Genomic DNA, 21185 nt, shown 5'->3' with positions numbered 1-21185 from the left:
ATGGTGTGGTTGGCTCGTCGTTTCTGGGTCGCCCCTGGCTCATCCCAGATTTTGATCCAAAGCATCTCATGTTTGCCAGCCTTCACATGTACGCGTACGATTCTATAAAGGTGTATGCGCCATGCAGGCGCATTCTGTTGGCCATACAATCCTGGAATTCAACTCGTCGCTACAACTCTCCACTACCTATCTCAACTCACAATGGCACGTCCTCTTACCTCACGCCTGACACTCCCAGGAGCAGGCAACGCCATTTTGCGAAACATCAATAGCATCTGGAAACTCTACGACGCAAGTTACGCCATTCCATACGACCTCCATCCCCACGGCGAGCATCGTGCGAACAAATGGTCCCGACTATTCCAGATGCGGCTCGAGCGTCTTGTACTTCTCACGAATTCGCGAATGAAGGATTACATCCAAGAGCAGATGCGCGATGTGGTGTACTTCAGACATCAAGGAAGACAGAACCGGTTGTTGTGCGTGACCGTTTGCGACCTCGACAGGCTGTACCGTCGGATTAGGCGCGAGCAGATTCGGGAGGACAAAGCAGCAGAAAGAGCGGAAAGACTGTATTATCGACAGCATAGGGAACAGGTCAGGCGATTTGCGCTAGTTGTTCAAGATCTTCATAGAGTGAACATAGCCCGGCAGCAACGATCATGAATACTGGCTCCCGCATCCATCGACGACACACCTTAGCATTGGATTCACATATCAAATGCGACATGAAAGAATGATGGGACATGGCCAACAACCTCTCGTACCAAGCGTGAGCATCACCATGCCTCCGACCCCATCAACCTCCTTTGTCACGTCATTGTCGTCTTTGTCCACCATCTCACAACGCCATCTTCTTTCATCATCATCACCACCAGCACACCCGCAATTACTACCTCCAACACCGCAAACCGTCAGCACACCCACCAAACACCATCGCTAGCCCATGACCCCACCCTCATCTACATGCTCCTCAAAACAACCGATTTCCACCTTCTGGCCAAGATCGAAGAAAGAACCGCTGGAGAAATCGCACGCGCAATGCCAGGCAATCCACCATACCCTGCGGGCTATCCATTTCTCCCTCCCTCGAAAAAGAATCAGAGTGCGACGGAGCGGTTAGCAGAAGTTATGAGACTGTTAGCGAAGCAGAAGAAGGGGGAGACAAAGGGGAAAAGTTCGGAGAAGATGCAGTCGAGAGGCCTTCCTCCAACTCCACCAAAACACGCTCCAGGTGCTTGGGGAGGTCTGGAAGAAGCCAGGAAGCTCATTGCTTCACAGATGGAAGAGCGAAGGAGAATGAATAGCAGCGAGACGCGGCCGCGGAAAGTAAGATGTCCGTCGTCATCGGTGTCGTCGGTATCCAGTGATAGTCTGCTGGGGCCGTTGCCGATGAGCTCACGACCGCAAGGCGCGTATCCTCCGAGCTTACCTTCGCCGCTTCCGAGGCATCATCCACGAAGTCATTACACGAGACAGCCTTCACTGGATGAGTCATCACCGAGTCCATCACCAACACGCGTGTCACAACGACCTTTTCGATCGAGTCATGATAAAAGCGATCATGAACGGAATCCACACCGACCATCACAGCGACGAGACCGAAGCTGCACTCCCATGGACGAGATTTCCGTACAAGATATCACGTGGCCGCCATTTCCTGAATGGCCGAAGGATGTATCGGAGGATGAGGAGATGAAGTTTATCGAAGGCGAGATAGAACTTTATAGGATTAGAGAGGCGTATGAGAGATCTGTGGGGAGAAAGCTGGTGGCTAGTTATAGGAAGAGGGTGCTTATGTATGAGAGGGATGTTCTGGCTTGTAGGCTTAGCGGTACAGGGAAGAAGAGGAAGATAGGGCGATAGAGGGGCAGAATTGTGCAATGATAGTCTGATATGAATCTAAACTCTATGAAGGCCTGGTGGTAGCATGCCAGATGGATTGAGGCGCTTTCTCTCTTGCTGGCGAAGCATGGTTGTGTTGATAATGCCTTTGTTTAGAGAGTCCATCAAGTTGTGCTGTTTCTTTGTTCAAGCATAAAAGCGCGACTTCCTTTCATATCGCACTATTTCGCAAAAGCTTTGGCAACGCTGAGACCGTATCAACCACAAAAGAGCCGTCGCAGGAGTACGTAGCGATCAATCCAATTCCTCCGCACGACCAATCCGTCCCAGCGCCGCCAACATGTCTGAGCTTCAAAGTGTATACGCGCCCAACAGTCTTTTCGCCCCAATGGACGATCTGCAGACATACATACTCAATACCTGGGATCTGAGGCGCACGCACGACTTCTTCACACCACCACTCCCTTATCAGGAAGTGTACAGGTCCTCAGACCCGTGGCTCATATTCGCCTTATTCTCGCTTGCCAAAACAACCTCACTCGGTACGGCACGTAGGGCGTTGCGTGAAGTACTTACACGCGATGAGCATGAAGGTGAAGTCACGGCTAGGGATGTCCAGGAGGCGCGAGATTATGTCATCAAAAACATGGAGCCGGGGGATTTGCAAAGATACAACAATGTCACTGTACCGGGACTGAGAAGAGATGAAGTCAGGTGGAATAGATACAAACATGAGTATGAGGAGGATTACCATGACTTATTGCGAAGGTTTGGCAGGCAGGGGGATGAGTGGGGGACAAGGTCTATGTCACGACGTTGCAGTCGAGATGACAGACGACGCAGCCGTCTAAGAAGTCCAGCGGGTAGATCACCAAGTCGTTACCGGCAGCGAAGTAGGAGCCGACCTCGACCACGCGATCGTGAGAGACGTGCGCCAAGCGTCAATAGGCGATTCAGCCCACCACCGCATCCTTCGTTGCAGCGAAGTCGTCCGGTCGAGCAGCCAGCCTATCGCGGCGTAACCACTGAACACTTCAGTGAATACGCCATTGAGACGCCCGATCTGGTTGCCGACCCACCCGGTGCTACTTTCGATGAGCAGCTTGGATTACGGGATGAGGCAGTGCAACTGCTTGGTGCGCAAGAAGAGTACTACGAAGCTGTGAGGCGGAAGATGCTATCTCGATATATTGCGAGAGTGCAGAAGTATGAGAGAGAAGTCATCCAAATCAGGAAGCGCGTTGCGGACGGCGAAAAAACTAGGTACGAGAGAGACGATGGAAGAAGAAGCAGGGGAGATAGGGGTTATGAGAGGACGAACCGGGATGGTCGGCGAAGATAGGATGACCGCCAAAGTGCATACAACGTCTCACTTCTCTCGTATTCAGGTACGATGAGGCGATCTTTGTTCGTTGGCTGACAGATTGGATCATCCAGTAGTCTCTTTTAGATCGTTGATAATGAGCAATGCTATATTACCCGGTGTGCTTTCACTTCAAGTATATCAAGACCGTGCACACTTAACTGCACTAGCACGGAACTTGCCCTGGAGGACTTAAGCGGGCCTTCACTTTCCACTCGCAGTCACCGACCACGTTCAACCTCTACACGTCTTTGGCCAGATATCACAATATGAACGCCTATAGCTCGGAAACCGCGATCGCGCGTGCTCGTCGTCGCGCTGCATGTGCACCTCCGATGATCATTAATAACGAGATCCCTCAACAAGAAGGCGCTCTGGGGGGCAGTCTTCGACGCCTGTCTGAGGTCAGTGATATCTCGAAAGCCTTACACTCTCCGATGAACCTGCCTTTCCGTCCGGCGCTGAAGCGTCCTGCCGACGCACCTGATGCTCACGAAGACCGCAAGACTAAGCGTGCTCGCGAAAGCCATGACTCAGACCAATCAAAACCAGGAGATACCCCAGTGCATGAGTGCCTCTTGCTCAAAACCCCCAAGTTCTTCGCGAAGGCTTACATAGCCGGACTCGAGAGTCGGCGTCAGGAGCCACATGATCTAGACCAGGATCAAGTTAGCTCTCGAATGAGCGCGCGTGACCGCCGAGATATCTCCCGATCCGCACTGCGCCCTCAAGGTCACCGTGCACGTATGACCGCACATAAAGCCAAGAGCCCCAATGCACAGCCCGTTCCGCAAACGACCTCTACGCCTAAGCTGAAGACCGAAGACTTCGGAGACCGCATCGACTTCCTGAACTTCGGATACGATGATTTCGAGCCCAAGACACCAGAGGAGAGGTTGATGAAGTATCGAGCCGATGTTGAGTTGTCAAAAGTGCATGCGAAGCGCTACAAGCTTATGGCAGATCGCAAATCGAAAAGCTTCTATTCCGACGAGGTACAGCGTCGGAAGAACGGAACTGGAGACAGCCTCGCCTTCCTGAAAGAATATGACGAAATAAAGCCCAAGACGCCGGAGGAAAAGCTGATGAAGCTTAAGGCTGATGTGAAATTCTCGAAGACACATCAGGATCGGTACAGGTTCAAAACTGCCGAGCTGCTGTTCGAGGGTAGAGCGATATTCGCGCAGCTCATGGTGGATGTTGAGGAGTCTCGATTGAAGATCAGACGGGAAGCTGCTGCGGCTGCAAATTCGAAAGCTACCTCGTCATCGTCTGAGGATCATGACCATGGAACAGAAGCTTTTCAGGGTTAGGAAGCGTCTCACGGAGGCGGAGGCGGAGGATTTGATGCCAGAAAATGCGAGAGAAGGTAGGAGGGAGACTGTCGGAGGTACCGGTGCGAGAAGAAGATCTGTAAGCCGAAAAAGGCGGTCGATATAGCTAGTCGGTATTACTTGATGGATCTGGATAGCTGCGAGGAATACACATATGAAGGTGTTGTAGCGCTAGTATTGAATAGTGCTATCGCATCACTGTGGAGATAGTGAGGAGTATACTACAATTCGCTAGTGCTTGTTAGCCATCACGACCCATCAGACGTCTCACCAAATCTCTCGACCGAGTCGGTCTCGGTTGAACTCAGCATCCCTGTATCGTGGGCAATGGGAAGGCACTCGTCTTTGTCCTATAGTCTTTGAGGGCGTTACGGCCTTCGTTTGCTTGATCGCTTCTCTTTCGGCCATCAAAACTTACACTGGCGACGATCGCGAACTAACAGTAGATGTTACCGATAAGCTATGCTCTGCTCTTCTCGACCCACGCAACGCCTCATAATCTTGATCTTCGTACTCCATCGTCATGGCATCTAGGCGGGCTGACCGACTACATGAGATCCCTTCTCACTGCGAACGAATATGCAGGAATCGGAAGCTACCCGAAGCTCAGGACCAAGAAGCGGATCGACGGCAAGATCGTCCGGATTTCTTCCCGGACCAAAGTGAACGACGCGCAAGTTCCCATGAGAAAAGACATAAACAGAGAGAGCGAAGAGGGGAATCGGTGAACAGCGATGAAGGGTATTTCCAATCAGGCGAGGATAAGACAAAAGAAGCGCGTCCACTCCATGAAAAGTTCGCAGGCATCGATGGAGATGACGGCTTGCTAGAAGATCCCCCTGATGACCCCAAAGGTGCGTCTTTCGACGACTTGCGAACTCTACACCTTGAGAAAGATCAACTATATCAAGCGCAGGAAGACTACTACCATGCTTTGAGACTGCAGATACTGGCAAGATACCGAAGAATGCACATGAGCTATTCGAGTGCTGTACGCTTCGTAGAGAGCAGGATCGATAGTGATCGGAATGGCGAAGTGATCATGTCAAAAGGAAAGGGAACTGCAGGCAGAAAGAGGAAGAGAAACACCGATGCTGGAAAGAACAGGCAGCCTCGGGATTGATCGCGACATCCTGATCCAGACGCTAGAGTGAATGAGATCTCTGAACCACACCAGTCCGATATCGAAGACCGGATCAGCTTCTACAGCTTTGGTTATGCACCTGAAGACGAGCATCTGACCAGAGAAGAAGAGGTCCAGTTACTGTCTTTCGACATCGATATGGCCGAGACGCTGATACCTCGCTTACAGCGATGGCAGAGCCTTCTATGCGGCTCGTAGACTGAAGCTGTGGAAGATAAGACGAGGCGCTGCCGCCCTGAACACTCCGACCGAAGCTGGAGACCAAGAGACTCGTTGATAATGAAAGGGCGAAGCTTGGCCACTTTGCCAGAATGGTTCCAGTTTGAGCGCCGTATAGCCTCCTCGTACTTCTAGGACAATTTAGACTAGTCAATAGCCCCTCAAACAAAGGTCATTGTCCATTGGTTCTCGTCCTCTTTCACTTTGTACGTGCGCACGCTTTGTTTGACCAGCCCCACCTTTTTGACCTGAAGCTGTTGTCGCTATCTTTGGCGCACAATTCATAACACTCGCCGCAGAGATATTCTATGACCCACGGCTGATCTAGATACTCCCGCATCTTTCGCGGTCGCTCTTCTACGCAACAGCTACGACAATCGAATTGCCGACTCCAGCGCCGCCAACGCGTATTCAGATCCAGGTATGTCGATCTGCCTTGACACCTCGCAATTGCATGACCACTAACATGGCGCTGCTAGTACTGTTGATCTACATCGAGCGCGCCGCCTCTGAGATCGCTCGACATCTCGACAGCACCATGGCGACTTCATACGAAGAGGATACCCCGGTCTTAGCGGAAATACTAATGGAGATCGCGCGGAATTGGTCTGTCGAAGAGGCACATCAAGTGTTTCCGTATCACTTGCAGCCACTGGACTGGGATGATACTTTTTGCTGGGACGAAGCAATCGCCAGCGCCTTGCTGGAGGTGTCGCGATACAGAAAAGACTATGTCGCAGTGTTCGAAGATATTACCGAGAATGCACGATGGCGTGTAGGCAATTCATTCGAGGAACCGCAGCATTTCCTGCTCGAAGACGTACTGTTGCTGGTTAAGAATGCCCATGAACAAGAAGCTGCCGGCCACATTTACCGCCGTGCCGATGCGATGCAAGGCTCATACAAGGAGGATACGCTAGAGCACCTCGAAACAACCTGGAGAATTGAGGCTATCGACATCTTTCCAGAAGATATCAGGCCACGGGGCGGAGAGAGCGTAGATGACTGGTTTCATGAGTTCATTCCAATCTTGAGCGCCATGTCCAAGGTTGCTTTAGACATCGGGGAGGTACAACGAGAAATAAGAGTTGCGATCGAGAACAGAAAGAGGCACCCGAAAGGTATTGGCAGACCTAAGAAGCAAGATCAGGTCGATAATATCGGCATTGTTCGCCTGGACGATGTAAAGGACGCACATATCGCCCTGATAGAAGCTCATAGGATGTACAACATCAGACCGGACGTTTCCCCGAACGAACGTGGTCGAGCTGAAGAATCTGGCAGAGAGCTGGGCGGAGAAAAGGCCCCAGAGTATATTCCAGAGATGCCGCGAGCAATGGCTACGGGACGTCATCTCTCGGACAATGACGACGAGCCGGTCAATGGCTCTCCGGTGCCATCTCAGCAATCGTTAGACATCGACGATTATCATCAGCAAACTCCTACACCGCAACAGAGAGAACCCATCGGCAGATTACCCGCTCCAGGACTGTATGCAGGTAGCATGAACTTCAGGTTCGACGGGCTACCGGGGCCACCTTGGCGTCCCCTGATGCCGCGGGATAGGGCACAAGATGCTTTACCCCACGAACCAGCAAGGCAAGCAGAAGTCGATGAAAGGCCGCCAGCACAAGTTAGTCCAGCTGCGTCACAAGAGCGTAGACCTCGTACCCCGGTCGAGCGCCCGACCCGTCAACATGAGCCGTCCCGCTCGCCTCATCCGAGCGATGGCCAGAGAGAGTCTCGCAGGTCTCGCAGCGGCACGCCGCCATGGGAGCGTCGTCGACGGGAGCGGCGTCTCCGTCGGAGAAGAGAAGCATCTGAAGAATCCTCAGACGACAATGAAAGACGGCACCGCGCTAAGCGAAAGCGGGATATTGAAGACATCGGAGAGCGCATTGACTCCCTCAACTTTGGCTACGACTTCGCGCCTCAAACGCCAGAAGAACAGCTCATGAAGTACGAGATAGAAGCTGAAAGTGCCCGATTCCATGCGAAGCGCTTCAAGCTTAGAGAAGAGTGTCTCTTCGCAGAGGGTAGAGCGAGGATTGCGCAGCGCATGGCGGATCTTCAGGAGTCCCGGATCAGGGGAGCCCAGAGAGGAGTTGCCGCCGACGGAGATCGTTTGTAGAATGTAAAGTAGGTTTTGAGGTGTCCTGCTCGCCTTCAGCGAGTTCACGGGAGACGGATAGGTGGTTTCAGTCGACGCGAAGTCGCCGGGCTGGAGAATTGGCCGTCGTGTGCCGTTAGGAATTAGCGCTGTAGTCAGCTTAATAATGTATAACTGAATGAAATAGCTATAGCTACTCCATTGTCGTCGCGGAAGTTGTGTGAGAGTTCTCGCTGGAGTTCCTTGAATGGGATGTAGGATGGAAGGTGGCAAAACTCAGGATCTTCCCGGGCGCCGATACGAGGCCCCCTCTACGTCGCACGTGCGACAACAACCAATCTCATATCCATCACGACGTCGGTCTCATCTCGAAGCTGTAGTGATAGCCTTTCTTCTCATGTTTGCGAAACTCAGTGAATATGAATAATCGCATCGCCTCTAAAGGGCAGGCAGCTGTATCGCGGCAATATCCAGCGCGAGGCGGGGAAGGGCCGAGTGACCTAAAGCGGCAACGTTATGCGGCTCCGCACCTCACATCCACAATACCATCAGTATTACCTGCGGTCGCACCACACAATGGGGCGGTTCTTTCTTGATCGGTTGCGCAGTCCCGTGAGGGGGTGATAGTCTCGATGTGGAACGCCAGACCCGTATATAGTGTGCGCCTAGGTACCTGAGTATCTGCGACTTTGCATACCCTCCAGATAACCTCAAACAACCACTTCTTCTTCCAAGTAAATCGTCAGTGTATTAGTTTTAAAAATGCCGTCCATCCACCCCGCCATCGACAACGGTATCAAGAAGGGCGATCCCAACTTCTCTGGCGGCAAGCTCTACTGTCATTGCCCCACCAAGAAGGTCGAAGTTACCCTCGCTGGCAACGTCGCGCACAACCACGCCTGCGGCTGCTCGAAATGCTGGAAGCCAAAGGGCGCTCTTTTCTCCGTTGTTGGCGTTATCCCTAAAGACAACGTCTCCGTGACTGCCAACGGCGACAAGCTGCACATCATCGACGAATCAGCGGCCATCCAGCGCAATGCCTGCAAGCAATGCGGCGTCCACCTCTTCGGTCGCATCGTCGTCGACCACCCATTTAAGGGCCTGGACTTCGTCCACGTTGAACTCAGTGACAAGAAGGGATGGCAAGAGCCGCAGTTCGCCGCCTTCGTCAGCAGCATCATCGAGCAGGGTTTCAATCCGAAGGAGATGGACGCCGTACGCGAGAAGTTCAGGAAGGAGGGCCTGCAGACATATGATGTGCTCAGCCCAGCGTTGATGGATCTCATTGCTACCTACACGGCGCAAAAGAGCGGGAAGCTGTCTTCGAAGTTGTAGGGTTGGGTTGCATGGTTCGGCGTTCCTGGTGTGGTCGGCGGGGATGATGTATTAGTAGATGACTAGGAAGACTTAGAGCGAGGCTTGGTCTCATAGATGTTCAAGAAAATCGTGCACCTAGAGGACTAGCGAGTGCGGGATGTGTGGTGTTATATTGCATGCGACTGAGCACCGTGATCGCGCGCTAAACCTCTCCATAGCACGAGACACGTATTGCCGATTATGGCCATAATATCAGGTGAAGACAGTTTAAATGATCGAGCTTCAAAGCATTAAGAGATTCATTATCTATAGGGTATCTACAAAGCCGCACACTCCTGCTGCGTAAGCGCATTCGCATTAATAAACTCCACCTTCGACTCCCCAACCTCAATATCAAACGTAGAATCCAGTCCCCTCTCACTCAGAACCGTCGTCGCAGTGTAGTACACGTACTCCGCAGTCTCCTTGCCCGCGGGCTTCATCTCAACAATCGTTGGCGTAAGACGAGGAATAACAAGACCCTGGACTTTGGTCTTCTTCGAGACGTTCAGCTGTGGTGTAGTACCGGTCTGGAGGAGTGCCTTGGAAACGGCTGCGGTGATGGTCATCTTCCATTCGCCTGTTGTGGTGTCCTTGGCTGTGCATGACTGCGCTTCTTGGTAGAGGACATCGGGGTTGATGGGGTAGCTGCCTGTGCCGCCGTTGTCGTAGGTATCGTCGTTGACGCGGATGGTGAAGGCGTCGAAGGCATCGGTGGCGTTGAGTGTCTGGGTGAATTCGAACCACTGGAATCTCTCGTCTAGGTATCCGGAGGACGTTCCTAACTTGTAGGTAGCGCGATTGGCGACGATCTCGGCGGTCGCACTGCCATTGCGCGAGACTGGAATGAGAGAAGCTGTGAGGGTGTTGCCATCGCGGCCGGTGACTGGTGTGATTCGGACACGGAGACGTCCTGTTAACTCGACTGCTCCGTCCTTGAGTTGGTATGTTGTGATGTAAGGACGGATGTCTGCTGGCTCCATGGGCTCCGTTAGTGTGACATCTCCTGGCACGAGGTGAATCAGTTTCTCGAATGCAGCTTCACACTGCGACTTGAAGTAGGCCTTGTCTGCAAGCTTGCGCATAGTTGCGTTGTCGTCGGCAAGGAAGATGCGCTTGTCGGAGTTCAAAGTGTTGTTGGCGTTGACGACCAGAGGGTTTGCCGTCGAGTTGTTGAGGTACTCCGTTACCACAGCGTTGTCCATCACTCCGCTGGTGGTATCGAAAGTCGCCTTGTTCTCGGCGGTAACGGGACCGGAGACGATCTCCGGGTGATCGACTGAGTGAACACCACCAATGCTGTGACCACAAGCAATCAAAGTGATCATCTCCTTCTCTGTCAAACTGGCAGTTTCAAATCTCTTCCTTGTGGTGTCGAGGTCGGTGTGCGCTTCCGGCACGCCTTTGATGCCAGCCTCTGCCGCGTCCTTGCGGCCCAGTCGTAGAGGCACGCGCATGTCAGCGCAACGAGCCACAGACATGACCAATGACAAGGCCAAAACGTCGGCTGCAGAGCTTCGGATGTTGACTGAACTGGCCATATCGGATAAGGTGTTGTTCAACGCGGCACCGAGATTTTCTGGTCTGTCGAGTTCGTATTGAATCGAGGCGTCCAAGCCTCCGATCCCCGTTGAGGCATCGTGGGTGACGGCGTCGTGGAAGTTCGTTCGCACCCATTCTGCGGCTTTTTGGATGCCTGGTTGGCGAGCGCCGAATGAGCAGGTCTGGACCTCTGCTGTTGTGTAAGTCTTAAGCGGAATATACTGAGGGAAACAGGTACGTACGATCTGAGAGTTCTCCGTTCCTGATGTAGCCGGATTGCAAATACAAGAGGTCGTCGAGCTGGTCGTACTTGCTGGGCCAGACGTATGCTTGACAACTCGGCGCAAGCAGCGCGAGGCTGATTAGTTGGTTTCTCCTCATGATTGATATGTTTGGATGTTCTAACGAAGGACTAAACGAATGTCGAATGATGATGGTGAAGACCGTTGCGCCGAGCAGCGGTATATAAGGCTTCTAGAATGCACAATGCTATTAAAGGGTATCTGTACGGAGCTTCTTAAACGGCGCATGATCAATGCGCATACGGGAAAGGCTGCCATAGTGCCCGTTGCAGCGACTAAGTTCGTGTTCAGGATACGATGTAGGATGGAGCATGGAAGGTGTGGGGTTGCGGTTACTCTCACCGAGAATCTAAGGACAGCTTCGTCTAGAATACGATCTTAGACCGTTGCCATCTAATTTTGGCATCATGAAACCCATGCATGATTGGCATTTTCTTCTAGCCAATTGGCCCTGAAAATCTCCGGGTTGTGCACGCGGCATGCAGTGATCGGGGTTCGCCTTCTCTCGGCGGAATTGCCGACGGATGCAGACACCTGGTGATTTGGTGGAGCTCTTGACCCGTCGAGCGTACAGTCGATCCAACACCACAGCGACGACCGGAAGAGGTGGGTGTTTGCTGTTACTGCTTTCCAATCTGTTCGCGACTACGCACGAAAGCTTCATCGTGTAGTTTGCGATGCCGTCCGTTGATTAGGGTAGCGCGCGCGCCTGACCTGCGAAAAGGGGCATCGTCTTATACCGAGGCATGATAGCTAGCAAGGCTATGCATGCGACGTCCCCATTATTCTCTGCTTTTGCTTATCGTACGAGGAGCGCACTAGTCCAATGTCTTGAGCGACGACAGTTCGGCTGGTGTCAAGGTGCACGCGCAATGTTGTTCCTTCCACGTTCGACAGCTTCTGGCAGGTGCAACAGCTGACAGCTGAAGCCTGACATTATGATCCCGTGTATTCGGAAGTGATAGTGATGTGGAAAGAAGAAGCGTCGCTGGTGTGCTAGTCGCCTGCAACGGTGAAAGGATGCCGGTGGTTGGACTCAAGGCACAAGGTTTGATTGAACCTGGTGGGAGCTCTGAGCGGAAAGACGCCAGGGTTTGGCTTGGCGGAGTAAGCTGAGTAAGCAAATCTCTGCTTCTCCCACCAGGTCTGTCATCTGCCCACAATGAAGAGACAAAAATGATTGAATGACTGAAACATTGCTGTATTTGTCTGTATCCATTCACAGTCGATTGTTTCAACTTCCACTCGATTCCGAGGCCTCGTCCTTGTACTGAAGGTGTGAAGGGCGCAAAGAGCTCGCCTGACAGCAAGCCAGATTGGACATCGATAAAACATTCATGATTCACTGTTTAGAGACAAACATCAAACAAGCTTTTCACTCATGTACAAGCTGTCCGTACAAATGATGTACATCGTCCGACCTGACGTCTCACCACCAAACTGGATGGGTGTAGAACTCAGCTACCGGTCCTTATAAGATTTACCATGAATATATCATATATATTGGCCTTCGACTGCTACACTGATCACCCGGGTCGAATACATGGCATCGGATACGCCTTATACTAAGTCTTCCAGAAAAGCGTAAGTGGCATGACATCCAGTCCCTCGATATATCTAGGCTATCGCTTTCACCGGTGGGAGCGCGAGGTAAACCGCAGGCGATTCGATTTGGGTGAAAGTCGAGATGGGAGCTTCTGTGTAGTCACTCCTCATTTTGACGGATCGATGGCGACCTTGTTCAGTCACACGTCTCTCCCCGACACGATATAAATCCGCCAGCTCCTATAAAATCGCAGTTTCTCTACACCAACCGGCGACTCTCTACGATTCAAGCAAGGTATTACAACCGCAACCAAGACCATCGCAAGACCCTCTCCATCGACATCAACCATGCAGATCCCATCCGACGCGCAACGTCCACGGTCTCCGACCCCCGAACCAGTCATCAACGACGTGATCAAGGAGATCTGCAGTAGATGGGGCATACGTGAAGTGCACCAAGCACTTCCGAATAGCCTCAGCTATAAGCACACCACTGACATCGAGATTTGGGGCGAAGAATTCCTGGTCCTCCTTCTAGATCTAGCAAGCCTCACGGAAGGAAAGCTGGACGAGGTCCAGAAAAAGATCCAAGAGCGTATTGAAAGTGGTCGGAACACGAAACTCAGTCGCGACACATGCACGACGCGAGCAGATATCCTGGCGCTGATCAGGCACTATGATCAGGAAGACCCCGATGCTGATGACGACTACATGCCTCCCGTGCCGAAGAAGGAACGTCGTTATAACAGGTAGGCTCAGAAGCGAGTCCGATTTGACTGGGATCCTTACCTGTCATCTTGGCTTCGGTCGTTTGATTGCCATGGGGTTCGAGCAGGCGTTCGTCATGCCAGTCAACGCCGCGCCCCTCCCAAGATAAAAGAGACAAGTCCCTCACGCAACAGCAATGGGCTGATGATAGTACGGATTGAGCCTAAGAAAGGCTTACTGATGTTGAAAAGACAGAAAAGAAGACTGAGATACCCAGTCAAGAAAAAAATAGAAAAACAATGTACCAGAGTGAACCTGCAACGTGACGTAAAGTGACCCAAGCTCTTTCTTTTAGCAACCTCGTAGAGTATCGATGTTTGCCTGATATCGTGTGTCCGCTGGAAAGTAGCGCTCTATCAATCGTGTTGATGTCACCGCGATAAATAGAAGCCGAGTATGGCTATCCTGCCACCTTCGCGCTCAACAACTATGAAAGTGCCTAATGAGATGTGAGTAGATTGTAGGTAACAGGATACCAGACAACCGTCCGGGGTGTACGAGTTGTCTGACCGCCAGGCCCGCGCGTCGGATCATTGTTGCGTGCTCGAGAACGGACTGCGAGGTCGCCGGACCAAACGCGGTGCGTACCAAGATGCGGTTCCCCTAAGTCGATAAGGGCAAAGGTTGGAAAAGTCGAGGTGCAGATGTGGGGTAGTTTTGGAGATCATGAGCTAGCAGCGCCAAGGACCTCGGCTCAGATCCTCAGAACCAGCCGCCCCTCAACAATCACAGGCAAGCGGCACACCATCGTCATCGTGTTATAAGTCCCTAGTCCCTAGTCCCGCAATGGAGCTCTCTTCATCTCTGTCGACACTGCCATGGTGGACCTCACGCAACACCCCGTAAAGGCCATCTATGGGCTTGGCGCTCTGGGCTTCGAGCTCGTGCGCTTCCCTATCATCCTCATCAAGTTCCTGGTTCTTGGTCGCCAGCATCCCAGCTGGACTCTTCGCCAGGCTATCACCGTACATGCTTTCTTCTCTGGTCTATGGCACGTGACAAAGGTGCAGGTGGCTACGCCGCTACCCCTGACACCGGAGCAAGAGAAAGAGCGCTTTGTAGTCATCAAGCCGGCGAAGAATGATGCGTACAAGGGGCCATTGAGAAGCAATAAGGATGTCGTGCCTGTGGAAATTGGTGCCACGTGGTTTCCTGCGCCGTTGACCACGGGCAGCGATAAGAACACCAAAGTCGTTCTCCACATACACGGCGGAGCTTTTGTCACGGGTGAGCATGCGGTTTCCACTATTCAGATGCGTCCATGATTAACTCTTTGTAGGGGATGGACGAACAGCAGCCAGCGGACCCATGGCAAAGAAACTTCTCAAACACACACAAGCCACGCACGTCTTCTGCCCGCAATACCGCCTCTCCACCCTGCCCGTCTCGAAGACATCGAACCCGTTCCCAGCCGCCCTCCAAGACAGCCTGACATCATACCTATACCTGCTGAACGACCTCAAGATCTCTCCCAAGAACATCATACTCTCCGGAGACTCAGCAGGCGGCAACCTCGCCATCGCGCTCCTCCGCTACATCACCGATTACGGCTCCGAGCTCAGCCTACCCGCTCCCTCATCCGCGCTATTCTGGTCACCGTGGACCAACCCCGCCGATACCTCCGGCTCCTACGTCCATGACAACCGCAACTACGCTACAGACTACATCTCCCCACCCTTCACGGCGTGGGGCACAACCGCGTATGCGGGCGAGGGTGGGGACAAGGTGCTGTCGCAGCCTTATGTTTCGCAGAAGAACAGGACGTTCAAGACTGAGGTGCCGATGTTTGTGAACACGGGTAGTGGTGAGGTGCTATACTTTGATATTGTGGAGTGGGCGGAGAAGATGAAGGAGGCGGGTAATGATCTGCAGTTGGATATTGAGGAGAATGTCCCACATGATATACTTCTTCTTGGTCATCTTCTAGGGTTTAACCAGGAGGCTGTGAATATGGCTAAGCGGGCGGGTGAGTGGCTGAGGGGGAGAGTATAGAAAGCCGACACTTACATAGTGACGGGGACATGAAGCTGGCGCGTCGCAATCTTGCGTGTGCAGTGCGCATAGCATCAACAACGCTCTCCAAATGAAGACGTGCGCAGTTTGTTCTTTCTTGCATACGTATTGAATCCAGAACTTCCTGTTGCATGCTGTCGATAAACACTGGTTGTTGGCAATCGAGATCATTGAAGCCCTGTGCTTACTGTTTACGGTGTGCCTTACCGTTGTGGTGGCAGGCGCACCTAGACATCGCCAAGCTTCAGAGCTCGTACCTTCCAATCATCGCCAGCCCAAACTGCCACACTTCACCGGAATGACGTTGCATGCAAGCACCACTCTGCCTTGTCGAGATTTCCCCAGCATGTCGCACCACCGCTGTCGTCGTCCCGTCGAATCATGGGTCGCCACAAAGCAGCATAGCCTCCAGCTTCCAGCCTGGTTGCGATGGGACCTGGAGCGGCTGTGCAGCTGCACCGCTTCTATCTATGAGATGAAGGTTGGCCGCTTCCCGCTCGGCCACGCCTTCGCGACCCACCAAGGAAGACCACACTTAGTATGGCAGAAGGTCTCGCCGCCATTGGTCTCGCCGGAAACATCATCCAGTTCATCTCATTCAGTTTTGTGCTGCTGTCAAAATCCAGGGAACTACATCAGTCCGCATCAGGCGCTTTGAATGAGCATGTCGACCTTACTATCGTATCCCAGGACATCAGTGCTCTCAGTACTAGAATAACTTCAAACGCAGCCTCGCCATCGCGACTTTGCGACATCGCCAAACGCTGCAACATTATTGCTGAGGAACTTCTGGATGCAGTTTCTGAACTGCAGCACAAGCAGAATGGGACGCGATCTGCAACAGCAACAACGAGGTGGCAGAGCTTTCGGAAAGCTCTGAAGTCAGTATGGGGCAAGGCGCATATCGAGGAACTGCAAGCAAGGCTGGAACTCCTGAGAAATCAGGTAACCATGCATCTGGTCTCCAACACGAAGTAATGTCTCTTCACGGTGTTTCAAATGCGCTTACATTAACTACTATGCATCTAGTGACAACCAGATCCAGCTCATCGACCTTTTGGAAGACTGGAAAAAGAAAAATGTGCAGACAGGCTATGGTATGACATCACAAATACAAGCTTTGGACAGCCAGCTCCAAGCCACCCAGCAGCGCATCTCGGACCTCCACGGTGATACTTTCTGGAAGAAACTCCATGATCGATTCTCTCAACTGTCTTCGGAGGTTCATCGGGCATCTCAGTGTCATATGATCATTGCGAGCCTTCGCTATGAGTGTATGCATATACGACAAAGCGCCATCAGAGATGCCCACCAAAGGACCTTTGCCTGGATGTATAATGACAGTGTTCCCGATACTCGTGTTTCGAACTCGAACATTCGGTTCGCACACTGGCTGCAAAACGGCAGTGGGATTTACTGGGTTACAGGAAAGCCAGGTGAGTTCTAGCTGTATTCCGCAAACCTAGGAGCCAGCTGAATGCTACGTCAGGTTCCGGAAAATCGACATTGATGAAACATCTCTACGAGCATACCGAGACGATACGAAATCTTCGAGTTTGGTCTGGAAACGCTCCGTTGGCTAGAGCGTGCTTCTACTTTTGGTCGCCGGGTCAACAGATGCAAAAGTCTCTAGAGGGACTGCTACAAACCCTCCTTTATCATGTACTCTATGCTTGTCCGGAGTTGGCCCCAACAATATGTCCGGAAAGGTGGAACGCGGAACCTCAGCCTCACAATTTTTCCTTGCCAAAACCGTGGAATCTCTCCGAGCTACAAAGGGCGTTTGTCTTGTTTCGAGCTCAGTCTACTGTCACTACCCGATTCTACTTCCAAGTAGACGGTCTTGACGAGTATTACGGAGACAGCTGGGATGTGATCGAAATACTTAAAGACCTGTCCAGTACTCCGAACGTCAGACTATGCCTCTCCAGTAGGCCTTGGAACTGTTTTCAAGATTCCTTCGGAAAGGCCAGCACTAATGTGCTTCGACTGCATGACTTTACAAGACCAGACATCGAACTATTCGCACGGGAGAATCTGCTATCGTACGATCACGCCATGGATCTTGAACCAAGTCTCTTCGATGATCTCATTCATGATATTGGAGAACGAGCGCAGGGGGTGTTTCTTTGGGTACGTCTCGTTGTCAAGTCGCTCCGCAACGGCATCATCAACGAGGACCCTGTGTCCCTACTTCAAGAGCGGTTGCGCGCGATACCTTCGGACTTAGAAGAGTTCTTCGAGCACATACTGGGGTCTGTCGAAAGAATCTATCGGAGCCGGATGGCCAGTACATTCCTCGCCGCTATGCGGAGCCCTCATCAGCTGGAATTGATACATTACTACTTCCTGGAACAAGGCAACCCAACTTTCGGCTTCGAGATGCCCAGCATGAGATGGCGACATTCCTCGATACAGAAGCGTGCCGCTCAGACCGAGAGACGACTCAACGGTCGATTCAAAGGCCTTCTGGAGGCAGCTTCGACGACTGACATCTCTGCGCAGACCAAGGTGGACTTCCTACATCGTACGTTGAATGATTTCCTCGCTACAAAGCGCATGAGGGAGAAACTTGGGTTCTGGGCGTCAAATGAACTCAATGTCTTTACTGGCATAAGTAAAGCTCTGATTGCCGAATCAAAGTTCATCGAGCGAAGTTCATGTCCCTCTAGCCTGAAGCTTGCCGTGGAACTAGCTAGCCAAGGCGCTGTCGAAACAGGCAATACGGCTGACTGCTTCGAAGTTATCGACCAGGCAGAGCTAGAGGAGGAGCGCATACGGCCATACCACACAACGTGCGGTCTAAATTGTGACATCATCCGGTTTGCAGCTTCCATTGGCTATGTGGAGTATCTGAAATATCGAGTGCAGAGGGATGGCAGTCTTTTGGACCTCAATCGTATACTCAAACATGCTATAGCCTGCCCCGTCAGTTTCGATGACACATACGAGCTGCATCTACCCTCCTCTATTGAACGCCGCCGTACAATCGATCACTACAACGACCGGTCTCCTCCATCGGTTTCGAGTTTAGTTGGAATTGCTATCATACCTTCATTGATAAAGCAGCTGTTTGAAATTGGTGTCGACCCTAACTCTGTCGTCGATGGTGCATCCAGTTGGATGACTTTCGCAGACGGTTTGATAAGATCATTGGACGGCAAACAAAAAGACCGATACTGGGCTGTTTTAGAAATGTTTCTTGAACAGGGTGTGGATGTGAACATGGCGACAGGCAGCTGGATCGGCATGCTGACTCGTATAGATGCCACATTGGAGGATAACCTGCGCACCACTTTGCGATACTTCAAGCGCCTGTTTGACCGTGGCTTGAATCCGAACGTCGTCTTGCGAGACACCACACTTACCACAGTCTTCTTACGCACGCTGGCAAGTGACTCTCTGCATCTCCCAATCGCTTCGCAGCGCATCAAACACGAAATACTGCGAGAGTTCCTCCAACACGGCGCAGACATCTCCGTCGTATACCTCGACAGAACCCCTGATGGATGGCTTAATTGTGTATGTCGCGAATTAGCAACTCGCCGATCCGCGTGGAACGATTTGCTCTTTCCGCGTCTCGAACAATACCGCATCTTACTCGAACATGCATTGGATCCCAATGTGACCGTACAAGGTTATCGCACGTTATGGGGCGGTCTTGTCGAAGCCATGCGTAATGGTGTCCAGCAACGCATACACGACGTGGGATCCTGCCAACCTGTCCGCGATATGCTCCATATGTCTTTGCAGTATGGTGCGGATCCCCATCTGTTTGAGCTTCAACAGCTCAAGATAGAAGCTCCAGTCGTTGTCTCATTCCCTCATAACGACGTAGACCGAGCGACTAACAGGAGAGTTGATCACAGGATAGCCCAGATCAAGCTGCAACCTTTTGTCCGACCACGAGATTTCGATCTTCCGAAGATAAGAGATCCCGTGCATTCGAACAGCCCATTCTCTTCTGCTGCACAACAAGCGAGGCAGGTCGTGAAACGCGATCATAGGCAGGTGTCTCACGGCGGTCGGGGCTCGGATCCGAAACGTGTTCGGTTTAACTAGAACGCGGATATCAATTCAACTTGTTGTCTTTCATGAATCTGGTTATTGTCGCTATAGCAGTGATGGCGATTGATGATGTGGAGTTGTCAGCATCGATAGTAGTGTACTAGCTAGAATGCTGATCTATCTTCGCAAATTATCCATTGGTAACCGATTGCCGGTGCAAGTCTTCAGGCCGTCGCTGGAGCTCGTGTTAGTCATTTGGCAAGGGGTGTCCTTTCTGGATATAGTCCAGACATGACGTCACATCCTTGTTAGAATATCGACACGGCACAGCCTTCACAATTGCCACCACAATCACGATTACTTTCTTCTAGTCAGGACTCTTTCGGCGTCGTTTTCAACTACGTGCTCACTTTCTTTAGTCGTACACATTTGTCTTTCGAGTATTGACCCGGCCTGCGTTGTACATACCACGAAGCGCGCGCTCGCCATGACAAGCAAAGCCACACCTAGTAACGGCCTATCCCTCCGGTTTGAGGCAAAGGAGCTAGACATCAACGACAAGTTCCAGTTGAACCGCAAACAACGTCTTAGCCTTGGTCACCTCACATTTACAACTCCAGAGACAGAACGCTCGATAACCCTATTTTGCAATGGTCTTGCTGTCGCTGGAAGGGGGCGAAACACTGTCCTACAGGCATTAAGGTCTGGACTGTTCGAACTCGTGCAATCTGGCAGGGAAGATGCAGGTGTGATCAAGCTGCCATCTTTTACGTCATCTCGGAAAGGCCGGTACAAGATACCCTCTACGGCATTTCCACAGTATCGGGAAGTATCGATTAGTGTGTTGACTGAAACAACGCATGTTGTGTGGAAAGAGATCTTGCAACCCGGGCGTACATATGGTTTACGGTTGTCTGAGAAAGCTGGCGATGTGTTCGCATGTTATACGGATGAGCTCGATGGCAATCCCGAAAGCCTCACATCAGCGCAGAAGCTGCCCGTTCATCGTGAGGGAGGTGACACTTACTACTTCACCGTCCACGGCGACCCGGCGCCTCCAAGACTCTTCGCCAGGCTGGAGCTGCCCAGCAAAGCTTATCTCAATGGTCCAACCCCCTTCACCCTCGTCATCGAATACACAACCAATAGCGTCGAGCCCCTGGTGTTCGATAAATCACGCTCTCCACTTTCAGTCACCAATTTCTGCTCCGGATTTGATCTGCACTGCATCGACCAACTGATTGATTGTCAGGATAATGCCACCGGGGAGAAGGTTGAATGGGGTGCCGTTTTCGTCTGTTGGGATGGCGACCCTCATCCAAATTTCCCCGACGATGATGATTTCGTGGAGATCTCGGCGGAGAAGCCGTGGCGATTTGAATGCACATTAGAGCAGCTAGGGAACGAAAAGGAGTATGTGCGCAGTATGGAAGGGCTGAAGGCTGGTCGCACTTATAAGGCCCGGGTTAATGGGCCTGGGGGCTTTAGCCGGTGGCAGTATGGGAAGAAGGAGGAGTTGCTGGCTGGAACGCGAGAAGAGAAGATGAAGAGGTGGGAGGTAGATATGGAGAGGTTGGGGTGTTTGGACGTGGAAAGGATTGAGGAGGACGTATATTTCGAGACTGTTGCATGAGTA

The 21185-nt window shown here is 52.0% G+C and overlaps 9 protein-coding genes across 9 annotated transcripts; 8 read left to right on the top strand and 1 right to left on the bottom strand.

The window, feature by feature from the left end:
- Nucleotides 1–3645: 3645 nt before the first annotated feature.
- On the top strand, nucleotides 3646–4521 carry J4E84_010675 (uncharacterized protein; the record flags this gene model as incomplete). Its single annotated transcript, XM_049393230.1, has 1 exon — nucleotides 3646–4521. One exon carries the CDS (start codon nucleotides 3646–3648, stop codon nucleotides 4519–4521), a length of 876 nt encoding a protein of 291 aa, XP_049239085.1.
- A 1850-nt stretch (nucleotides 4522–6371) lies between these two features.
- Nucleotides 6372–8036, top strand: J4E84_010674 (uncharacterized protein; the record flags this gene model as incomplete). Its single annotated transcript, XM_049393229.1, has 1 exon — nucleotides 6372–8036. One exon carries the CDS (start codon nucleotides 6372–6374, stop codon nucleotides 8034–8036), a length of 1665 nt encoding a protein of 554 aa, XP_049239084.1.
- A 741-nt stretch (nucleotides 8037–8777) lies between these two features.
- Nucleotides 8778–9350, top strand: J4E84_010673 (uncharacterized protein; the record flags this gene model as incomplete). The annotated part of the gene is made up of 1 exon (XM_049393228.1): nucleotides 8778–9350. The coding sequence occupies one exon, from the start codon at nucleotides 8778–8780 to the stop codon at nucleotides 9348–9350; it is 573 nt and encodes a 190-aa protein (XP_049239083.1).
- A 299-nt stretch (nucleotides 9351–9649) lies between these two features.
- On the bottom strand, nucleotides 9650–11294 carry J4E84_010672 (uncharacterized protein; the record flags this gene model as incomplete). The annotated part of the gene is made up of 2 exons (XM_049393227.1): nucleotides 9650–11103; nucleotides 11156–11294. 2 exons carry the CDS (start codon nucleotides 11292–11294, stop codon nucleotides 9650–9652), a joined length of 1593 nt encoding a protein of 530 aa, XP_049239082.1.
- Nucleotides 11295–13108: 1814 nt separating this feature from the next.
- J4E84_010671 (uncharacterized protein) lies at nucleotides 13109–13513 on the top strand (the record flags this gene model as incomplete). Its single annotated transcript, XM_049393226.1, has 1 exon — nucleotides 13109–13513. The coding sequence occupies one exon, from the start codon at nucleotides 13109–13111 to the stop codon at nucleotides 13511–13513; it is 405 nt and encodes a 134-aa protein (XP_049239081.1).
- Nucleotides 13514–14346: 833 nt separating this feature from the next.
- On the top strand, nucleotides 14347–15520 carry J4E84_010670 (uncharacterized protein; the record flags this gene model as incomplete). Its single annotated transcript, XM_049393225.1, has 2 exons — nucleotides 14347–14755; nucleotides 14808–15520. The coding sequence occupies 2 exons, from the start codon at nucleotides 14347–14349 to the stop codon at nucleotides 15518–15520; spliced, it is 1122 nt and encodes a 373-aa protein (XP_049239080.1).
- Nucleotides 15521–16081: 561 nt separating this feature from the next.
- Nucleotides 16082–16988, top strand: J4E84_010669 (uncharacterized protein; the record flags this gene model as incomplete). Its single annotated transcript, XM_049393224.1, has 2 exons — nucleotides 16082–16395; nucleotides 16571–16988. 2 exons carry the CDS (start codon nucleotides 16082–16084, stop codon nucleotides 16986–16988), a joined length of 732 nt encoding a protein of 243 aa, XP_049239079.1.
- A 611-nt stretch (nucleotides 16989–17599) lies between these two features.
- On the top strand, nucleotides 17600–19603 carry J4E84_010668 (uncharacterized protein; the record flags this gene model as incomplete). The annotated part of the gene is made up of 1 exon (XM_049393223.1): nucleotides 17600–19603. The coding sequence occupies one exon, from the start codon at nucleotides 17600–17602 to the stop codon at nucleotides 19601–19603; it is 2004 nt and encodes a 667-aa protein (XP_049239078.1).
- Nucleotides 19604–20036: 433 nt separating this feature from the next.
- Nucleotides 20037–21182, top strand: J4E84_010667 (uncharacterized protein; the record flags this gene model as incomplete). Its single annotated transcript, XM_049393222.1, has 1 exon — nucleotides 20037–21182. The coding sequence occupies one exon, from the start codon at nucleotides 20037–20039 to the stop codon at nucleotides 21180–21182; it is 1146 nt and encodes a 381-aa protein (XP_049239077.1).
- Nucleotides 21183–21185: the final 3 nt, after the last annotated feature.

The sequence above is a fragment of the Alternaria hordeiaustralica genome (assembly GCF_023758085.1).
Source record: "Alternaria hordeiaustralica strain BMP 2776 chromosome Unknown scaffold_44, whole genome shotgun sequence".
NCBI lineage: Eukaryota > Fungi > Ascomycota > Dothideomycetes > Pleosporales > Pleosporaceae > Alternaria > Alternaria hordeiaustralica.
Note: the sequence above shows the minus strand (reverse complement) of the source record. Positions and strands in the feature narration are given on the sequence as shown.